Source organism: Euprymna scolopes, chromosome 43 (assembly GCF_053919585.1).
Source record: "Euprymna scolopes isolate OS-2025 chromosome 43, ASM5391958v1, whole genome shotgun sequence".
Lineage (NCBI taxonomy): Eukaryota > Metazoa > Mollusca > Cephalopoda > Sepiida > Sepiolidae > Euprymna > Euprymna scolopes.
In genome coordinates, this window is record NC_136524.1 from 13816982 (window position 1) to 13837109 (window position 20128).

Below are 20128 nucleotides of genomic sequence, written 5' to 3' on the forward strand. Positions count from 1 at the left end.
GCTGTTTTGACCCCCCTGCCACTACTACCACTGGGGGGGGGGGGTCCTTACTACACCACCCAGGCACTCCCGCTAGTATGATACAGAAATTTATAGCTCTAGTCCTACACTATTGAAAAAACTGTTATAATAATTTAAATTTGATATATTGTTATGCCATGTTAATTTCGGTGCCGGGAAAACTCGTCCCGGGAAAACTCTTCTCGGGAAAACTTGTCCCCTTTCGCTAGGTAGGAAAACTGGTCCCTTATTGAATAAATATCGATTGAAAACACATTTTATGATCGTTCTTGAAGGAGATATTGTTTTTTAAAATAAACTATAGCCCCCCCCCTAATATTTTTAAAAAAATATTTTTACTTGTTTAATGTTTTTTTTGTGTTTTTAATAAAAGCGTTTATTATGTTCATAAACGAGACCGCATATTTTTTTTATATTAATATAAAAAGAATTTACTTATATACTGTTGTTTATAAAAAGGTAAAATCGATTTTTCTACCTCGCCGACTATGTTGTTTATTTAATTTATTTGGAATCGTTTATTTGGTAAAGAAAAAAAAACAGAAAACAAACAAAAAACATGTCGAGTGTTACGTGAGAACGAGAAATAATGCCCGGTATATCACATCTTAGGGGGTCTTGATAATCGCTAAAAAATAGAAATTACTGAGGGAGATTTGGTTTTAAAAAGAAAATAATAAATTTTAATATTTTTTAAAATATAATTTAGAGAGAGAGGGGGGGGATAAAACCTATATCGCCCTTCGAAAAGCAACCAACAAAAAATGAAATTAAAAAGATTCTTGATAAACGATAGCGGAGTTTTCAATAAAATTGATTAATAAATTTATTTAGTGATTACTTTCTCTCTTTCTTATTGATTTTAGAATTTTGAAGTAAAAATTAAAAAAATTAAAAATGAGTTAACGAGAGATTGTTAGCACATGGCATCTCTCGCGCCAAAAAAATATTTCGCTTTTAATTTATTAGTTAATTTTTGCAAAATTTGACAGGACGACAATAAATGTTGATAATTGATAAAATCATAATTTTAAATAACGCATGAGTGCATTTGGTATGACAGAAAACAAAAACATAACAAAAAACTATCATAATTAAAAAACAAAACCAAAAGCGTAACGAAGAATCGAATCGCTCCCTGTTTTTTAATTTTTTTGTTTTGTTTTTTTTATTGTTTTTATGACTCCAAAAAACATCGTTAAAATAAGAACAAAAAAAAAATTTGTAATAAACTTTGTATGAACATAATAAACGCTTTAAAATAAGTTAACCCACTAAGAACTTAGCCAGTTAGGTAAAAAACGGACACTTAGAAAATCGATTTTATTTAAAAAAAAACAAAAACAAAAAAACATTAAACAAGTAAAAATATTTTTTAAAAAATATTAGGGGGGGGGCTATAGTTTATTTTAAAAAAACAATATCTCCTTCAAGAACGATCATAAAATGTGTTTTCAATCGATATTTATTCAATAAGGGACCAGTTTTCCTACCTAGCGAAAGGGGACGAGTTTTCCTAAATTCGTTAATTTCGTATCAAGTCTCAGAATTACAGCAATACCACAATGCTCAATGCTTTCTCTATTTATTCAGATATGTAATTTGCATGCCACACAACACCTTCATGGGCCTGCAATATTTGATGCCCTAATTTGACCTCAACTCCTGATTATTCTGCAAGGTCTGTGCCACTCTCACATTTGTTCTCTCCTTTTTAATGGACACCTTGCTCTATCTTCATCCTCTACATCGATTACATTATTCTCACTTTCCCCCATGTTTTGTTCGATTTTGTGTTACTCTTTCTCAGTTTTCTTCTTGTTCCTTCTCAGGCATTTTGATATGTTCAGGTTCAACCTTGGTTTTAAATTGGTCAGCATGACCTAATATTGGCTGCTATTTTTTTTTCTAATATAATCATGTTCTGTCCTATTTTGTGCAATGAATTTTACTCTCTCTGGCTCTGCCTACTTATTTCTTTTATACCAGGTCTTCATATTATTATCATGGTGTCCACTTTTCTTAATGTTTTCTCAACAGCTCTTCATAAACAAAGAAAAAATGGTTTGCAGTTTTAATTCTGAACAGCAAGGGAAACTATCTCAATAATCCCATGAAGGAGTTCAGTGTTGTAATTTCTTAATATTTGCCATCTATTTCAATTTTATTGTAGACCAACTTGAAATCAATTTCCGCAAAGTGTTTCATATCTGCTAATTTGTGATTGGCTATTTCAATACTAATTATGGGGAACAAATCCAAACAAAAATCTGAAGCTTGATGCCAATTTTTGACAGCATATTCTTACACCCACATGTGGCTTTTTAATGGCAACTATTAGTGATACCTAATTGCTTCTCCTGGATGACCTTTTCTAAAATTTAGTTTTGGCACTACAATGTATGTAGGAGTAATTGTCGTGCTTGAATGATTGTTTTCTTTCAACTAAATGTTAACTTTTTTAGTCATGCGATTTATTGTTTTTCTGACTCCATAGAATTAATTTGCAGCATTGATTTTTAATAAATCCATACCTTGCAGTCTGTGGATTTTAGTACATTTTATAACTGCAATAGGTATAATCGAAAGAAAATGAGATTTGAAAGAGAGTAAGACAGCTAATCTCAGGGTAGTGATGAGAACAGATCAGGCATTTTTTTCCTGAAAGCAAGGAGAAAGGAGATGCACATGGTGGTTGAAATATAGCAGGAACTCAGGCCCCCCCCCCCCACCACCACCAAGATGAACAACTAGGAAGAAATTGGTGACACGTTTAGCCTGGTGGAATGCAGAAATAAACTCACTTTATCCCAAAAAAGCACAAGAGAGTTGCATCCATTTATTGGTGTTATGAAAGACTTGTTTACAGAGCAAAGGCTGACAGATGCAAGCAGTTTGATGACACATGGCCACAAGAGATGAGAGAAAATGATGTCATTTTGAGATGAGCATGTTATGTGGCATCAGAAATATCATTTAGTTCACATAGTGTAAAAGCCCTTTTTCCGCATAAGAACCATTAAAGAAAATAAACAGGTTATGAAATGAACAAATAGTATGTAACAAAATTATAAAAAGTAAGTAATAATCCCCAAATTGTTATATTGAAGTATTTCTTATTTATTCTTTCTCTAGTCTTTTGTGAATTTAGCAAGAAAATTTCTGCCTCTGCTCTTTCTTTTGGGTATGTCTTTAATTTCCTCAACTTTTTTTTTTTTTTTTTTTTTTACATGACAGTCACCACTTATCAAGGCCCGGAAGCCACTCGGGGATAAGGGTTACTGCGTGTACAGTAATCAATGGGATAGTATTGTAGTAATTGTTAGTATTGGAATCTATGTTTTGGCTTAAGCACAGATAAAGAGTGGGGGAAATTATTGACAGTGGTTTCAGCTAGATGAGTGTTTTTCATGACAGTTTGGTGAGGGGGGAACATAGATTGGATCTCAGACAAGCACTTGCCATGAAAATAACGACAAAGCAGAGACAAGCTCGCAATGTTTCTTCTGTGGGAAAGAGGTTACAGGAAAGTGAAAAGGGCATCCGCTACTAAGCTGCAAAGTCTATTTTAAACTCTGTCAAGGCAGGATAAGCTGCTTCTAGCAGCTCCTCCCCAGATGTAGCAACAGTACGCCATCCTTGGGCATACTTGGCTTTTATATAGATAAAGAATTGCATCAGCAGTGAGATATCTTCTGGAGTGGTAAAAGGATCCCACCATTTTCCCAGTGATCTTGGCAACAGATGATGTACGTGTTCCATTTCAGATCAGGAGTAAAGGTCAAGCCCAGAAGCTTGTCAAAACATGGAGCCTACTAAAGACAAGAGCCATTCATTTCAATTGATGCCAAATGGGGATCAGAGCATTGAATTTACCGAAATTCCATTACTATCGATTACTATATTGTCCTTTTGACTACTCTACACTCTTTAACCCTTATCCTTGATAAGTGGTTACGCCTATGTAAAAAAAAAAAATAAATAAATAAAAAAATGATGTAAAGATAGGAGCTTGGTTTTAGATGCATTACAAGTAACCAGCCACCTGTTTCCCCATTGTACCACATGCTCAAGATCAGAGACAACTTGGTCATTTACGGCCTTTGATGTGTTGCCATAAATGGTAGTGTTGTGAGTATAAATGTCTACAAATGATCTAAAGATGTGTTTTGGGAGATCATTGATGTATATCAGGAAGAGAGTCGAGTCCAGGATGGACTTTTGAGGGATTCCAGCATTAATACTGTGAGATTCCAATTTCTTCCCATCAACCACACTACTCTTATGAACCTATCAGAGAGAAATAATTTATAAATTGAGCAGACATTTCCAGCTATACCATTTAAAAAAAAAATTTTTTAATTACATTTTCACCCAAAACAAGGCATATAGCCACTTTGATGTAGGGGTTACTATCAGGGACCCAAGTTGCAGGGATACTGTGTAGAGAGTTCAGCAGCAAGATGTCTGTTCACATTACACTTGAACTTCTGCATGTCAGTACAGTTGGGGAAGCAGGAAACCAGAAGAGAATTGCAAATTCTAACAGTTCTGGGGAAGAAGCCTTCCTACATCTACTGTGTAGGGGTGGGACTTCGCCGCTTGTCAGGTTTGTTGGGGGCATTTTCGTTGAGGGGGTAAAAGAGCATTTACCATTAAAATACTTGTAAAACAAGCAGAGAGATGCAACATTTTGTTGATGGGACAGGAGCTGAAGCTTACATGACAGTTGGCGACTCTTTCGGACTCTGTCCAGGAGCAAGAAACTAGTAGCAGATGCAGATGCCCAAATGTGACAGCAGTACTCCATACATGGGCGAATAGTGGCTTTGTAGAGGTACAGGATACTTTCAGGCATAAGCAACTTTCTAGCACGATAGAGAGAGCCCACCTTCTTTGCAGCAGCCTTGGCAATGATCTCGATGTATCTATTCCAACTCATGTTTCCTGTGAAAGTTAAGCTGAAGAGTTTGAACTAAGTACTTTCAGGTAGTGTATATTAAGCCATAGCTATTGGTGGTTGGTAAGGTTTTATGTAATTAAAGGAAACGAGCTTTGTCTTGGCAGCGTTAAAAGTTACTATCCATTTTTTTTTTTACCCCATTTCGCTACAGGCTGAATGTTTTCCTCTAGGGTTTGTGCCATTACCTTAGATATGTGCTCATTAGTTTTCCCTATGTGCCTGCTATATAGTGTGGTGTCGTCAGTGAATATACTCATCTCAGAGACAATTTTATCAGGTAAGTCATTTATGAATATCAGAAATAATAAAGGTCCAATGATCAATCCCTTTCTTTAGCTGGAAATCTTGTGAAGTAGGCCTTTATGCCATACCCTATCAAAGGCCTTTGATATGTCAAGAGCAATTGCTTTAGAAAAGAAGCTTCCATCAAGAAATTTGCTAATCCTATGAGATATAACCAGAAGCACATCTGCTGTAGATCTAGAAAAACGGAAGCAATATCACAGGTCACTAAGAAGGTTATTTCTTCTGATGTGGTTGACTACTTCTCAATTTAACAGATTCCAGCAACTTACTCATGATGCACAGGAGACTTAGTGGTCTGTACTGAGAGGGAGAGGACTGATCACCAGAATTCTTAAATACAGGGCATACTGATGAAGTTTTCCAGGGTGTTGGGAAGCAATTCTCCTTAAGACAACGCTTAAACAACTTTGTAAGTATGGGAGCTAGTTCTGCTTGAAGCTATAACACTATAATTGGAATGCCGTCAGGGCCAGTTGCTTTACTGGAATCAAAGTTCTTGATTAGCTTGGCAACATCATGCACAGATATTTGTACATCACATAGTGTGTTTTCTGTTACAGGAGGAAATATGAGGGTTGATGGCCTTGATCATATAGGGTAGAATTAGTTGCAAAGTTTTTGGCAAAGACTTTGGCTTTGTTTGATGCTGATGAGATCTCAGGTCCATTGATGATGGTTAGGATAGAACACACGCTTCTGTTCAGGACCCGGTTTGCTATTTGCCAAAACTGGTGAGAACCAAGCCGCTGCTCAACTACTTTGGATTTAATGGACTGAGCATACAACTCTCTTGCATTTTTTATTACGCTTTTACAGTGGTTGTTGGCAGTCCTAAAAGTGGCTTGGAAGCAATGGGAAAAGTGATTTCTGTGCACAATGGCAGCAGCACATTCTGGAGAGAACCACGGCTGGCTGTTAGGTTTTTGCTGGAATTTTTTTGAGAATATGAAGCTGTCTATACTTACAATTAACCATTCCGTCAGTTCTGATACTATAGAAGACACATTCTTTTTAAATATTGAACGCAGAGGTAGATCTGATATAAATGTACAGAAGCTATCCCAGTCAGCTATAGAGTATCGATATACTGTATGATGGAGAGAACTTATTACATTTCATTTTTATCTTAACTGATACAACAGAGTGGTTGGAAGATTCCAGTGGAGACAGAACAAAAGATGAACATAGCTCAGGGCAAGTTGTGAGAAAAAGGTCTAGATTTGCATACTGACCCTCAGTGTCGGGAACACGGGTGGGTTTGTGAGGGTTGCATTCTAGTAATTCAACTTTGTTGACAAAGGGTTCTTACTTAGATGACCGCACGTTACGTTTCATCAGGACCAGACATGAATTCTAAAGCCAACTGGGTAAAGAGATACCAGATGTTAATTTTCGATTATACTGGAATATTCGCTTGTGAGGTATAGCGTTAATGGCAGTATGAATGAATGGAATGCAAAACTGATTCCCAATGAGAAATCGGTAGTTTTCGCGACTTCAATGCTAGCAATATCGCTTTCCATAACGTGGAATTTAGTCGTTTCTACCTGGCCATTTCCTTGCTATTCCCTTTCTATGCAAAAAATCTGTTAGTTCTGTTGCTTGCTGACTGAAAGAGATCGGGAAAAGAAAGCAAGTGAGCAGTCATTCTAATTGAGAGTGGCAGCCAAGGCAACGTCCGAGGCGTCAGTTTCTCCAGTAAGGGATATGTCGGAATCAATTTTCGTAAGTGAAGCATGCTCAAGTTCTTTGAGGTTGATGACATCCGCTAAGCAGGATTCAGGTAAAGGGAAGACTTTATTCTGTGCTAGCTGTTAAATTTAATCTGTGAAATGAGGAATCCATTGAGCATAATATGAAAACATTCTGACAACTCGCTGTTGTGATTCAGCATCTTGTAGTGGAGGTAGATATCTCAAAGCATGGAAGCATTCAGGATCTGGTTTTACAACTCTAAATGACAATTCACACCCTAAAAGTGTAACTTTTTCAGTTCATATAATATTCTTGTTCTCATTGAAACTTATGCCGTACTTCCTGACATCTAAAAAACGATTAAGGTTTTTATCAAGTTTCATTATATTATGCCGCATATAGTGATGTTATCAACATATGCGAAAGTGTCAGCAACTTTCTCGCGTTTTATTAGTGTCTATCGATCATCAGAAACATGATACACTGCCAAATGGAACCTGGCAGAATTGATATAGATTTCCGCAGGCTTCAAAAGCTGTGAATTTCTTCTCTTCTTGTATTGGTAGTTGATACGTATTCTGCAAGTCAAGGGTAGTAAAAACAGAATAACAAGCGATTTTTTGGACTAGTTCATCAATTCTTGGTAAAGGATAAGCATCAAGGTATGTGAACCGGTTGATGGTCTGACTAAAGTCAATGACAAGATGCTTCTTGTGTTTATTGTTAGTGGTTACTAGAATCTGTGCTCTCCAGAGAGAGCAAGAGGGTCCAATAACACTGTCTTTTAGAAGGTCATGAATTTTGAATTGCATAAACTGCTGATGGATCAGTGAATGTCTTCTGGATTTTACAGCAATAGGCTTGCAACCAGGCAATAAATGTTCGAATAGTGGTGGAGAAACAAGACGGGAAGGTATCTTTGTGACCCCCAAAGGGTATTTCTACCTTTAAGTGTAGTTTGAGAAAGTCGTGGCCAAGTAAGACATCTGAGCATATGAGCAAAGAGAAGAAAGAACTGAAAGTTTGAAACGCAGGTAGGTAAACCCTTTATATGCTAATGTCGCATAGCAGTGACCTAATAAGACTGTAGACGCCATTGATTAGCATTACAATCGTATGCTGTATTTTCATGAACATCGGCAATATTACATACCTAATGTGCTTCAACAAGTCATATCTTTTTTATTGGTGGGTCAATTTTTAAAAGAATTACATTGATGGAAAGAGACTAAAATAAGCATTCCAATGATATTAATTTATTTTTCTTTTATGCATTCAATACTTTTATGCTCCAAGTTAAAAATGAAAAAAAAGTAAAAAATGACAGCAAAAAGGGAAACTGTTTTTTCAATGTTTACATTTAATACGCTATGTTTGGATACATATGCATGGGGTTAAATTTGATTGGATATGGCTGAAATTTTACAGGCTATATCAACATAGAAGTCCATCTCTACTGGACTTTGATTTATATTTTTATGACCACAGGAAACAAAGTTACGACTGAGCACAGTTGACAAAGAATATTTCAAAATTGATAAGATAAATCGGTATATTTCATCCATTTTCATATAGATAATAGTTTCAGAATTATTTTCATGTATACGTAAATATTTGATAATTATAATTGTGTGGAAATTTCTTTAAAATGTTATCGTTTATAGAAATTCAAATCCACTTAACGGGGAAAACGGCTCGCTATGCGCTGACCAGCACTCATCTGACTAAAGTCAGCACATTAACGAGTTTCATTTGTATTCTTTTAAAAATAAAAAAACCTGTTTTTTCTGCTTTCAAAACGAAAGCAGAAAAATCAGTTTCATTTTTTATTCTGAGTTTGTCAATTAAAAAAAATTATTTTCAAGCTTTTCAAATTTGATTTCCAAACAATACTATTTTGTTGTTTTTTAACGCTTTTAGTACACATGCACTAAAAACGTTAAAAAACAACAAAATGTACGAAGTACATGCGTTTCTGTTATCATTGTATTTATAACGTCTTACTTGTACTTTAGGTAAAATTGTGTTTTTTAGTGGTAAAAAAACAACAAAAAAAAACAAGTATATAACAAATAAGGTACTTGTGCGCTTATGCTACCATGCTGAAATAATAACATTATTTAGAAACGTATTCTTAACATGGAGAAGGAAGAGTGTTTTGTTAACTATTCTGTACTTTCACCTAACAATTAACTAAAAAAGATATTGTGAAACTTGAATTTATTTATTGTCAAGACCATTTTTTCGAATCTGTAAAACAAACCCGTTTATTTTGAGGATATCTAAATAATAATAATTAGGCGGTTCGATAAAGAATTTCATTGTGATGCATTTTGTAAATTTTTACCTTGTTTCCACCTTAACATTTTTCTTTAAAATGACTACCGTTTAAAGGTTTTCGGGTATGCTGAAAACGAATATTGCATTTAAATTTTCTGCAAATAAGTAGCTTTCCGGATATTAAACAATGTCAATTCTTATGTTATTACTGGTGGCCATCTTGGTACGTGCATTTGCACATAGTTTCTCGGGGTTACGTTTGCACGCTCGCGCATACCAATATGGCCACCAGCAATAACATGAGATATAACATTGCTTAATATCCGGAAAACTACTTATTTGCAGAAAATTTAAATGCGATATTCGTTTTCAGCATACCCTATAACCTATAAAAGTAATCATTTTAAATGTTAAGGTGGAAACAAGGTAAAAAATACTGTTTTATTTCTTTGTTTACATAGTTGAATTTTCGGTAAAACAACAGAATAGAAATGAAAAAAAAATTACCATCAACTGGTGAATGTATAGTTATTGCTTATCAGGATTCCTGGTATCCTGGTACTGTGAAAGCTACATCGAAGATTCATGTAAAGTACAATTTATGGTTGCATCTCAGAAAATAGTATATTTTTGGCCAGATAGAGAGGATTTACAAAATTGAAAATTGGATTAGTCCCAAAATGCATAAGTTCTGGTCAACTATGAGAATTTCCATCTTTTACAGAAATACAAAATCTATATGAAAAATTTTCTTCGGTTTATTTCTGAGATTAATTCATATCTACTCAATTTTTTTTTGTTGAGGGGAGTAGTAAATACCGGCCATGAATATTCTTTAGGCATTCAATGGCTACATTCAAGATTAAGCTCTCCTTTGGCGAGGAGGCAGGAAAATGCCTATTCTCAATAAAGCTATATTTAAATACCACTATAATACTTAGTTTTGTTCATGAATAGACATCCACTGTATGATACCATGTGCCAGTTTAAAAAAAATTGAAATTTGTACATTTTAATTTATAATTCATGGCTTATGGTAAAGAGATACATTAGATTTAACTGCATAATCAGAAAGAGCACACAATTTTACATAAGACTGCCAAATTTCATGAGAATAGCTTGAAAAATAAATAAAAGGTGGCGAAATTACTGAATTTCTTGAAATGTTGAGGTTCGTAATTTAACCCACTTTTTCTAAAGAAAAATGTCCCCGGAAAAGCATAAATTTTAGCACTTAAAATTCTCATAACTTCTGAACTACTGATGGTATTTGCATAATTCAAACGGTTTTAAGCATCTTTTACATAGCTCCTTTCATGCAAGTTGAAAAAATACAATTATCTAAATAGAAAAAATCAATTTGTAATGCTACATTGATATCTTCCTGCGAGAAGTTTGTGTCGGCCAATCGTACTAATGGATGATGTTTGATGGTATATATAGCTTTCTGAGCGACCAGAGCCTTTAGGATTATTTCATTCACTGAAAGTTGAATTATGGCTTTCAACAGACAATCAGATGATGCAGCAGTTATAAAGGGTGCAAATGATGATTTTTGGGAAGCGATTTGATCAGCCGCAGCTTCTACAGACCGCAACACAGGCAGAGCATTTAATTCATTGATGTCATCGATTACCGCAGAAGAAACATTATTGGAAGTATAAGAAATCTCATGGAATCACTGATTGTTCAGCGATGGTGTCACATGGTGTGAGGTTGTGATTTGGCTTGTTCCTGGGTTGTTTCTAGAGAACGAGCTGTCGGAAGCGTCTTTCAAATTGAGTGTCGTTTCTAAGAGTCGTTGTCAAATTGTATGAGAGCAAATACCTGTTATACTTAGTCACAATGTTTTTCAGACGTTACTGCCTCAAAGCACCAATTCACATCCACAGTAAGTGAATCTAGCTTCTGCAAATCATCAATTCACCAGGCTCTTGCCTAGAGGTGGCCAAAAGATGTCTAGAATGAACAATGCTAGAAGGCTTTATGAAAAGAGAACAGAGTTAACAATCGCCGATTCATAGGAGTCACAATTTGCTCTTAATTTGTGCACTGGATAGGAGATGTAATCTATCTATATATATAAAAGGCAAAATGTATGCGTGTGTGTTTGCATGTCTCGCAAAAATTTCACACAGGCGAAAGATTTTCACCAGATAGGTATCATTTTGAAGCTTGAACCTTCGGACGACAAATATCGAAAAATTGGCTAAAAACATTAATTCCTTCACACTCAACCTGACACTTTTCTACAGGGAGGGGTAGCAAAAAATTGTTCCTTCATAACAATCTAGCTTACACGCATGCGTAAACACGCGCAAAAGATGTTGTCCCTTGAATTTGTTTAAACATTATAAAAACCAACCTACATTCAACAACGTAGTCATAGCACAATGGTCAAAGTGGCAGCGTCGTTATCTTAAGTTTGCAGGTTCGATCCAAGGTATCAAATAATTTTCTTTTTCGATTTTTAAACTTTTAATATTGAAACAGGGTTATTTATACCGTTTTTTTTTTTTTTTTTTTTTTGCTGTTTTTTTGGGAGTTTTTGTTTTTCCGAACATATTCGTTTCCTTCCCCCCTTTTTTGTTTTGGTTTTTCTGACTTTTTAATTAAAACATTGTTTTTTATATATATATATATATATATATATATATAATATTTAAATAGGGTTATTACTTCGCTTATTCTTTAGTTTACCCTACCCTACACACCTCCAAACACTCGGGCAACGCGGGACACCCCCACTAATCTGTAATATAAATCTCAAACGTCTGTTAGTGTGTATGTTTGTATGTCTCGCTAAAACTTTCGACACATGTGACCAACACTGACAGAATTAGTTGGTATTGTTTAAAAACTCAGTCTCTCGGCCAAAAAACATCCAAAAATTGGCCAATCATTCTTTCACCATCAACTGGGTTGTTTTTACACAAGGAGGAGGTCACTTTTTTCGTCGCCATTTTTTGCAAAGTCATCACATGCCTTGCATTGACTAGTCTTATTTCAAAATCTGGCAACATCATTTGTCGTAGTGGGCATGAAGGTTGGCTTTTTTTTTCACCTTTTCCTTCTTCACGTTACAGGTTTGAGCTTGGTTACTGCAGCTAATTGTTTTTTTTTGCGCTCGCACAGGTACTCACTATTTTCATTTTTTTTTTTTTTTTTTAGAGGGTTGGTTAATGGTGTAATTTTTTTCAGGGCTCCGGTTTTCAATAACCTTACCATAAAACTTCTCAACACCTGGGCAATGCCGGGTAACCCCATTAGTTGGTAAGAAAGTCTAGTTTGCTAGTTGGTGGGCAGTCGATTGACATCAGGAAGTTGTTTAATGCACACAGCCAATGTGTCCAATAGTCTATGGAATCAGGCACTGATTGAAACACTGTGGCTTCAGAAATTGGTCCAATTTGAATTAGATGTGAGATGAATAAATTTTATTGATTCGGAACACTGACAATGAATAATAACCAGTTAATAAGGCTTTATTTATCTAGAATCATAGGTTTGCATTTTGAAATAGAAGAATGAAAAATTGCTAAGATTTTACACAAACTAACAGTGCTAATATGACAATACTTTTCTTCATTGTCCTGGATTTTATGATTGTGCCTTTTTTTCTCCCCTTCATCGAACCTAACTTCACAGTGGGATATCCGTTTTAATCTTCCCTTGTTTTAGATTTTTCATGCAAGCTTTTTTAGTTTTTATTTAATCTATAGCAAAATTTATGACTGCCTATAAACATTATTTTGCTAAAAACATTTCCTTTTATGAGATGAGCCATTCATTGAAAATCCATGGATTAAGGAAAACAAATTTTTAATTTTTGTATTCCTTTGTCGTAAATATATATATATATATATATATATATATATTATATATATAACAAAGCTACCTGTTATTGACCAGGAACACGGAGAACGGAGGGTTTAAAAAAGACAAAACTAACGAACAAGTAAACATTATTTTTTATAAATTGAAAGCATAAGGTGAAACAAAAGAAATTTTGAGTAGCTTAAAAAAAACTAACTTTGAATCTAACCTATTTTTGACCAGGTCTTTATTTATCCATCTTCCTCTCAAGTCTATCTTTATCACTTCCTCCCATGTTTTCATTAACCCCCTCTTGTGAAGTGAACCTACTACCTCAACTGTTCTCCATCTAACCCAATAAATCTTATCTATTCTTTCAACTTAACCAAGTATACTCTTCTGTATAAATTTGTCTATACTTTCCAGATTTAATCTTCTTGGGGTCATCAAATCTAAGCCTATCTTTATGACTCACATTATGCATTCATCGTATCGTTTCTCTTCATGCAACACATATTTTCAACATTCACTGGTATGTCTAAAATCTAATATATAAATAAGTAAGATATAAATACCTGTGGAATCCCTTTCCATCAATGCGTACAACTAACCAACAGTTGGGAAGACAGGAGTCATCAAGTTCAAACGATTTCACATATTCAAACCTACTTTTCGCCATAGTTCGTGCACAGAAATTATTCAAAGTTTTTAATTGAAGAAGATGATGAAAAACCTTTTGGATTGAAGTAGGATTCAATAAAAGCATTTTATAGTAAACATTTTTTTACCAAAATTTAAGTGGAACCTGGAAAAAAAAAATGTAAATTTACACATAATTAATAAAAAAAAAAAAAAACTTAATAGAAACATCAAACTGGGTGCTATTCTGCTGTTCAATTAGTAGATTATTTGCAAGTAGTGTCATTTACTGCGGTCGTGTTGAAATAGCTTCATAATTGGTGTGCATTGTGCAGCACATCTCTTAATTATGGTTGTCCTGGGAGAAGAAGATGCACAACTCACTAACCCTAACGTTCACCCTAACTGCCAATGACTAATCACTTGTGGGCTGGAGAACACTAGCAATGAAAAAGGTTTAGGATTTGTTTTAAGGTAAGGAACCCAAATCCTACTCCGTTAGTGAATCAGTGCTGAGACCTTAGCTTTTCCAATAAACAGATGCTGGTTGGCTTGGTCTGGCAGAGATGAGATTATTATAAAAATGACTATAAAATAGTGAAAAATGAATTTTTAAAATATGCATTTCATTTTACATGGTTGGTTAATACATTTGCATTTTTAATTACCTTCATGAACTTAATCCACATTAAAACAATGTTATTATTTTACAATTATTATAATGTATTTTTTGATCAATTAAACTTCAGGCATCCCAAAATAAGCAAATATCAAAAGGAACACATTTGACACCGTTTTTATTTTTATTTACTTTCATTTAAACTATAAAAACATTACATGCACACTTTGCAGATTCTTTTTTTTTTTTTTTTTTGCTTAATAAGAAAAGACTTATTTAAAAAATGTTTTATTTGGTAAACTTTGGAGATTTATAGCAAAAAGAATTTTGGCTGATGTACACGAGTGAGGCCCCCATTACGAAATATGCACCGACTACAATATTGTACGCAGCACGTTGCAGGGAGCATTCCTTTAACCAGAAAATGCGTGTGTACACAGTCCCATTTTACTTACGTTGTCATCACTGTTTTTCTCATAGAAATAAAAAAGTGAAATTTTATTTTTTTGAATAAAAAAGAACCCACTCGACAAGAACACAACTGCTTTTGTTTTAATTATTTTTTTTTTATATTCCAAAATAAAAAATAAAAATTTGGCTTGAACTTGGCGATGTTCGGATTATTTTGTTATGTATTTTTTTTTTTGCTGGATTTTACAAACAAACAATATTAAAACAAAAACAAAACAAATTTGGTGCTAATGCACTTATGTTACCATGATATTTTTTTAATGGTTTAAGTGCACCAAAAACAGTCAGGTCAGCACTTATAGTGATAAAAAAAATAAGCCAAAATAAAGGAAAACCTTTATTGTGTACCTACCTGTCACAGAATGAAGATGGTTTCTGCCTGTGTCTATCGGTGGATAACTGGACAGATGAGTACACACCAAAGCAACCTCAGAAATGTTAATCAGGCGTCACCTCTCCACGCTTCGAGATTTGGTCTCAGAACAACAGCCATGGAGGGCCAAGTTCGTCTTCGGGATATGGCAGTAACCAACCATTATCAATACATACCTGCAATTCCCGATCGTATTCATCACGAATCGGTGTTGGCGCTGGATACTCTGCAAGTCTATTTCTCAATGTAAGTGAGGGTTGGTCGCCAGCCCACTTCCACGATGTAGTCCACTTCTGAGCATCTTGGTCATATTTGGTAGAGAAGTCAGGCTCGGTAATAGCGAGAGCAGCAAAATTGGCCTTACTAAAATGTGGAAAGGTCACCTCTCCTGCGCTAGACACAGCTACTCCTCCCAGTCGCTTGATTGCGTCCAGTCCAAGCAATAAATCAAATCCCAGTAAGTATCCATCCACAACTAGGACTTCTATGCAAATGCTCTGTGTTGCATCAAAGTCAACCTGAACCATTCCTACTCCACAGCAGCTAAGTGTGCTTTCATCTGCTGTGAGGACTGGGGTTACTTTCTTCGTCCACTCCTTGCAACATGACTTGCAGACCAGTGACTGTGTGCATCCGGCATCCACCAGAGCTGTGCGTTAGGGTAGGTCGATTTTGGCATTATGACTAGGTCTATGCGGAGAAAGATGTTAAATAACATTGAGAATAACAACACAAAATATTTTTTTCTAAAACTCCATCGTTTTTTGCTAAAATGAATTTAAACATTGAAAAACTCAATATGTTGCGTCTATGTCGCCTGGTGCCGGTGTTAAATCAAAGAATAAACATGTCATATTCATGCCGGTTTTGAAGAAAAAATATGAAGGGAGTATAAACAATACGTTGTTTTTTTTTTTGTAATATCTATTTTATTTTTAGAAAACTAATTGAGTGTCGATATAAAAAGACACCCTGCAAAATATTTCATTTAAAATGAAATAAACAACTAATAAACCAGGGCTTTATTTCATCCGGTTAATATTTACGTCTACACCGCCAAGTAATCGGTTTCATTTTCGTGTTCACACGTTTGTTTACTTTGTTAATCGGAGCTTAATTCAAATTTAGAAATTATTACATTTGCATTTTATATCTTATCAAACCTTAATTATTTATTAATTTATTTTAAACCGTTGTGTTATTTAATTTAATAATTCTTTATTTAAAAAAAAAAAACCAAACAAAACATTTTTCTTCGCAAGGCTATTTCGGTGTGATTTGACTTGTTTTCATACTATTCGGTTAGTAAAACCATTATTCTTTATTTTTTGATATTTACCAATTTTTCCAAATTTTATTTTTAATTCATGATTTCCATTGTTTAATTTCTTACAATATCATAAAATATTATTTTGCAGATATTTTTCTAACCATGAGTCGGAAACGAACTATTTCTACACGTAGTACTGATTCTACAAAATTTGCGGGCCCACCTTCTCCATTAAATACAACAGAACCCCCTACTTTCCGTCAGGTTATTAAATATGGCTATTACATGGAGAATTCTCACCCAAAGTTAAATAAATTTGCCCTTTCAAAATTAATGGCAACTGATGTTAAAAATATTTGGAAGGCAGTAAATCCCAGTTTGCCACTATTAACTGACAAATGGATTCTGCATAAATTGCAGGACACCTGCTTCAAAAAAGCTAAGCAAATAAATAGAAACGTTTTATCCGCATATGCCAAAAGTCTGCTGGTCAATAAACTTGACAAATTATTTGACATTTCATCTTGTTCGTGTGACCTGCCAATTGCAAGTTGTCATGACAAAAATATTAAATGCAAAAAAGAAAATTGTCAGTCAAAGCATATAGTCTGTACCTGTCCTATAAAAAAAAGGTAAGTTTATTCTATTTTTTTTTAATTTCTCTTGTTTGTTTGAAAAAAATATTTTTAATGAAAATCATAGACATCATAAATTAAATGAATTTCTATACTTGTATTTTATGTAAACCAATGAGATAAGAAATTACAAATTTTGACGTGAAATAGAATTTATTTCTAAGATCAGCGTAGATTAGAATAAAAGTTTGTCAAATTTTCTAATTCAGGTTCCTGTGAAGGAGAGAGAGTATTTGAAGGACCAAAGAAATAAAATAGGACCCAAAGGCAATTTTCAACTCGGACCTGTTGATAAAGCTGCAGTAGCAAAATGTAAAAAGTTAACTGTGTTAGGAGAAAAGCAAGTTGATTTATCCCCCCAGCCTATTGCTTCAACATCTCATGACCAGAATATCATTCTGACATCAGAAAATAGTGATGGAACAGATGAAAGTTTTGAACCAGAGGAAGAGTGTAAGAGTATTTAAAGCCTGATAAAAATTCCTCGTTTGCCATTGAACTCATCAGAGGTGATGTCTCATCAAACCTAGGTGCAAGTCTTGCAAATGCTTTTCTTTTGGATCTACAGGCTGCAGACCTTCTAAAATCAAATATTGATTTAAAAATTTTTTTTCTTGATAAGTCCAAAATTGACAGAGAAAAAGAAAGATCAAAAAACAATGCCTATCAAAAACATAATCAAAAAATTAGAAATCTTGTCTGCATTGGTGTTGATGGGAAGCACGACAAAGACACTTTATTTTACATGGAAACTGTCGATGAAAAAGGAAACAAAAATCGAAGAAAAGCTAAAGGACAAGAGCATCACTTGACATTTACAAAGGAGATGGGATGTGGAAGTAAGGGGGAGTATCTTACACATAGAGTGATCCCTACTGTTGGAGCAACTGGTGCTGTTCTGGCGGATGAAGTTCACAAAGTTCTAGAACAGTATGAGAGTGTCAATACTTTAAAGGCTGTCCTTTTAGACAACACAAGCACCAATACTGGATGCAAATCCGGACTAGTTTCCTCACTAGAAAACAAGCTTCATAGAAAAATACATACCATTGGCTGTTCTCTACACCAGAATGAGCTTCCTTTTAGGCCATTATTTAAATCCCTTGATGGAAGTGCACGAAGCCCAACATCATTTACGGGTCAACTCGGAAAATTATGTGCCAACAATTACCATCATTTACCCCAAGTTGACTTTTTACCTGTGAGTAGTCCTCTAGAGGGCAGGTATTCTGAACTAACAGAAAATGATCTCACTGGTGACCAAAGACTACTTTTAGAGTATGCTGTTGGTATTTCAAGGGGTAAAGTAGACCCTCAGTATGCAGCATGGAGGATCGGACCTTTAAATCAGGCAAGATGGCTTACTCTGGCAATCCGATTAATGTGTATGTGGACCCGTAAAATTTATCCATCTGAATTGACCAGAAAAATGCACCAGCTGATTAGTTTTATTGTAGAAGTTTATGCAGTTAACTGGTTTGAAATTAAACTGGATAATAAATTTCATAACCAGCAAATGTATATTTTTAAAATGATTGGGCAAATAAAAAAGCAGCCTCAAGAAATTCAGGAAATTGCTTTAAGCAATCTTCAGTTTAATGCTTTTGCCCTTTTGCCAGAGAATATTCTGTTCTCTATGTTAAAATCAGATGAAATAGAAGTGAGGGAAGAAGCTATAAGAAGAATTTTAACCATTAGGTAAGTAAACATTCGTATAAAACTGATCAAATTGTTTATTTCGATTTATACATTCATTTTCAATTATTAAATTAAAAAAAAAATTAATTGAAATAAAAGTTGTGGTCATTTGTTCAAGTCAAAATTATTTGACTTCTCTTTTCTTTTTCAGGAGTGAGGAACCATTGAAAAAGCGTTTAAAAAAATATCAACAATAAATTTTGACGCTTTACATTGGTCAAATTTGATAGACCTTTTTCAAAGTGGAGTTTCAGAGCCAGCACTAACTGAAGAATTATCAGATGATGACCTTCAGGAATTATTGATGAGCGGCAGAAAGCCAGAGTTACCTGATTTGCCTGCACATTCACAAAGTGTGGAAAGGACTGTAAAATTGACATCAGAAGCCTGCCAATCAGTCTATGGACTTGAAGCAAGACAGACATATAATTGCTAAGATTTTATGCCATGAAATGAGGCCATTTTTTGCTTCAAAAGGATCCTATAGGGAGAATTTTGATATCATGGTAAAAAAATAGCTTTTTACTTGCCAATTGTTTTGTGTTTTTATACAAGCATAGATAACTGCCTAGAGATAGGTAAATAATTTGTTTTAGGTTTTATTAAGACTTTTTTCAGACAGAATAAAAACTTCTTTTTTTCATTGATAGTAAAAAGAATTGAATTTTGCAGTTATATAACAAAGTAAAATGCAGCATTTATATAATTTTGTAATTGCCGCCACCTCAAAGCGGGGGGGGGGGGCAATTATAATTTTGTTTAATATTTAGCACATCCGTCATAATATAGTTTATTTAAATATATAAAATAACTTGTTATGATTGAAACTGCAAAATGCTAAATAATTTCATACAAATCTTTCACAGATAAGGGTTTTTCCGTGTCTCAAAATAGACAATCTTTAAAATCAAATTAGCATCCGATGCCTGATGTTAGAAACCTAGTTTTATATTTGTACTCTCCATATGTTTGTGCAACTTTCTCTGCTTCAACCTTTTACATTTTTCCAAAAAAGTTGAAAATCGACCTACCCTACTGTGCGTGGTAGTCCATTGATGAGAACCATGACAATTGGCAAGGCGCCATTTACACCAGTTTGGAGGATGAAATTGGCACTCACTTCTCGCCCCCTCACTCGTTTCCCGGACAAAACCGAGCAATGTGCCCTCTCTGCCGACATTGATAACACATGACAGGGTTTTGAGGTCTGACCCCGACATCTCCTCCTATGCACTATCCAATAAGCAATTGCTTGCCCTATGATTCAGTCCATTACACTTGTAACACCTCCGTGAAGTATCTGTCTCCTTGCGGTTAACTGGTGTCGATCATGCAGCTTGCT

General features: G+C 34.6%; 1 protein-coding gene across 5 annotated transcripts in view; it reads right to left on the reverse strand.

Annotated features, from left to right (window-relative positions):
• The window catches only part of LOC145268199 (putative tRNA(His) guanylyltransferase), a 108974-nt gene that overhangs the window by 76249 nt on the left and 12597 nt on the right, over nucleotides 1-20128 (reverse strand). For 2 of the 5 annotated variants that reach the window (XM_080123457.1, XM_080123460.1), the window contains exon 2: nucleotides 13657-13886. The exons of 2 other annotated variants lie outside the window; for them this stretch is intronic. In XM_080123457.1, coding sequence (XP_079979583.1) covers nucleotides 13657-13847 — 191 coding nt within the window. In that variant the 5' untranslated portion in view covers nucleotides 13848-13886. Of the gene's footprint in view, nucleotides 1-13656; nucleotides 13887-15162; nucleotides 16610-20128 lie in introns of those variants that run through there. One more of the 5 variants, XM_080123458.1, reaches the window with a different exon arrangement.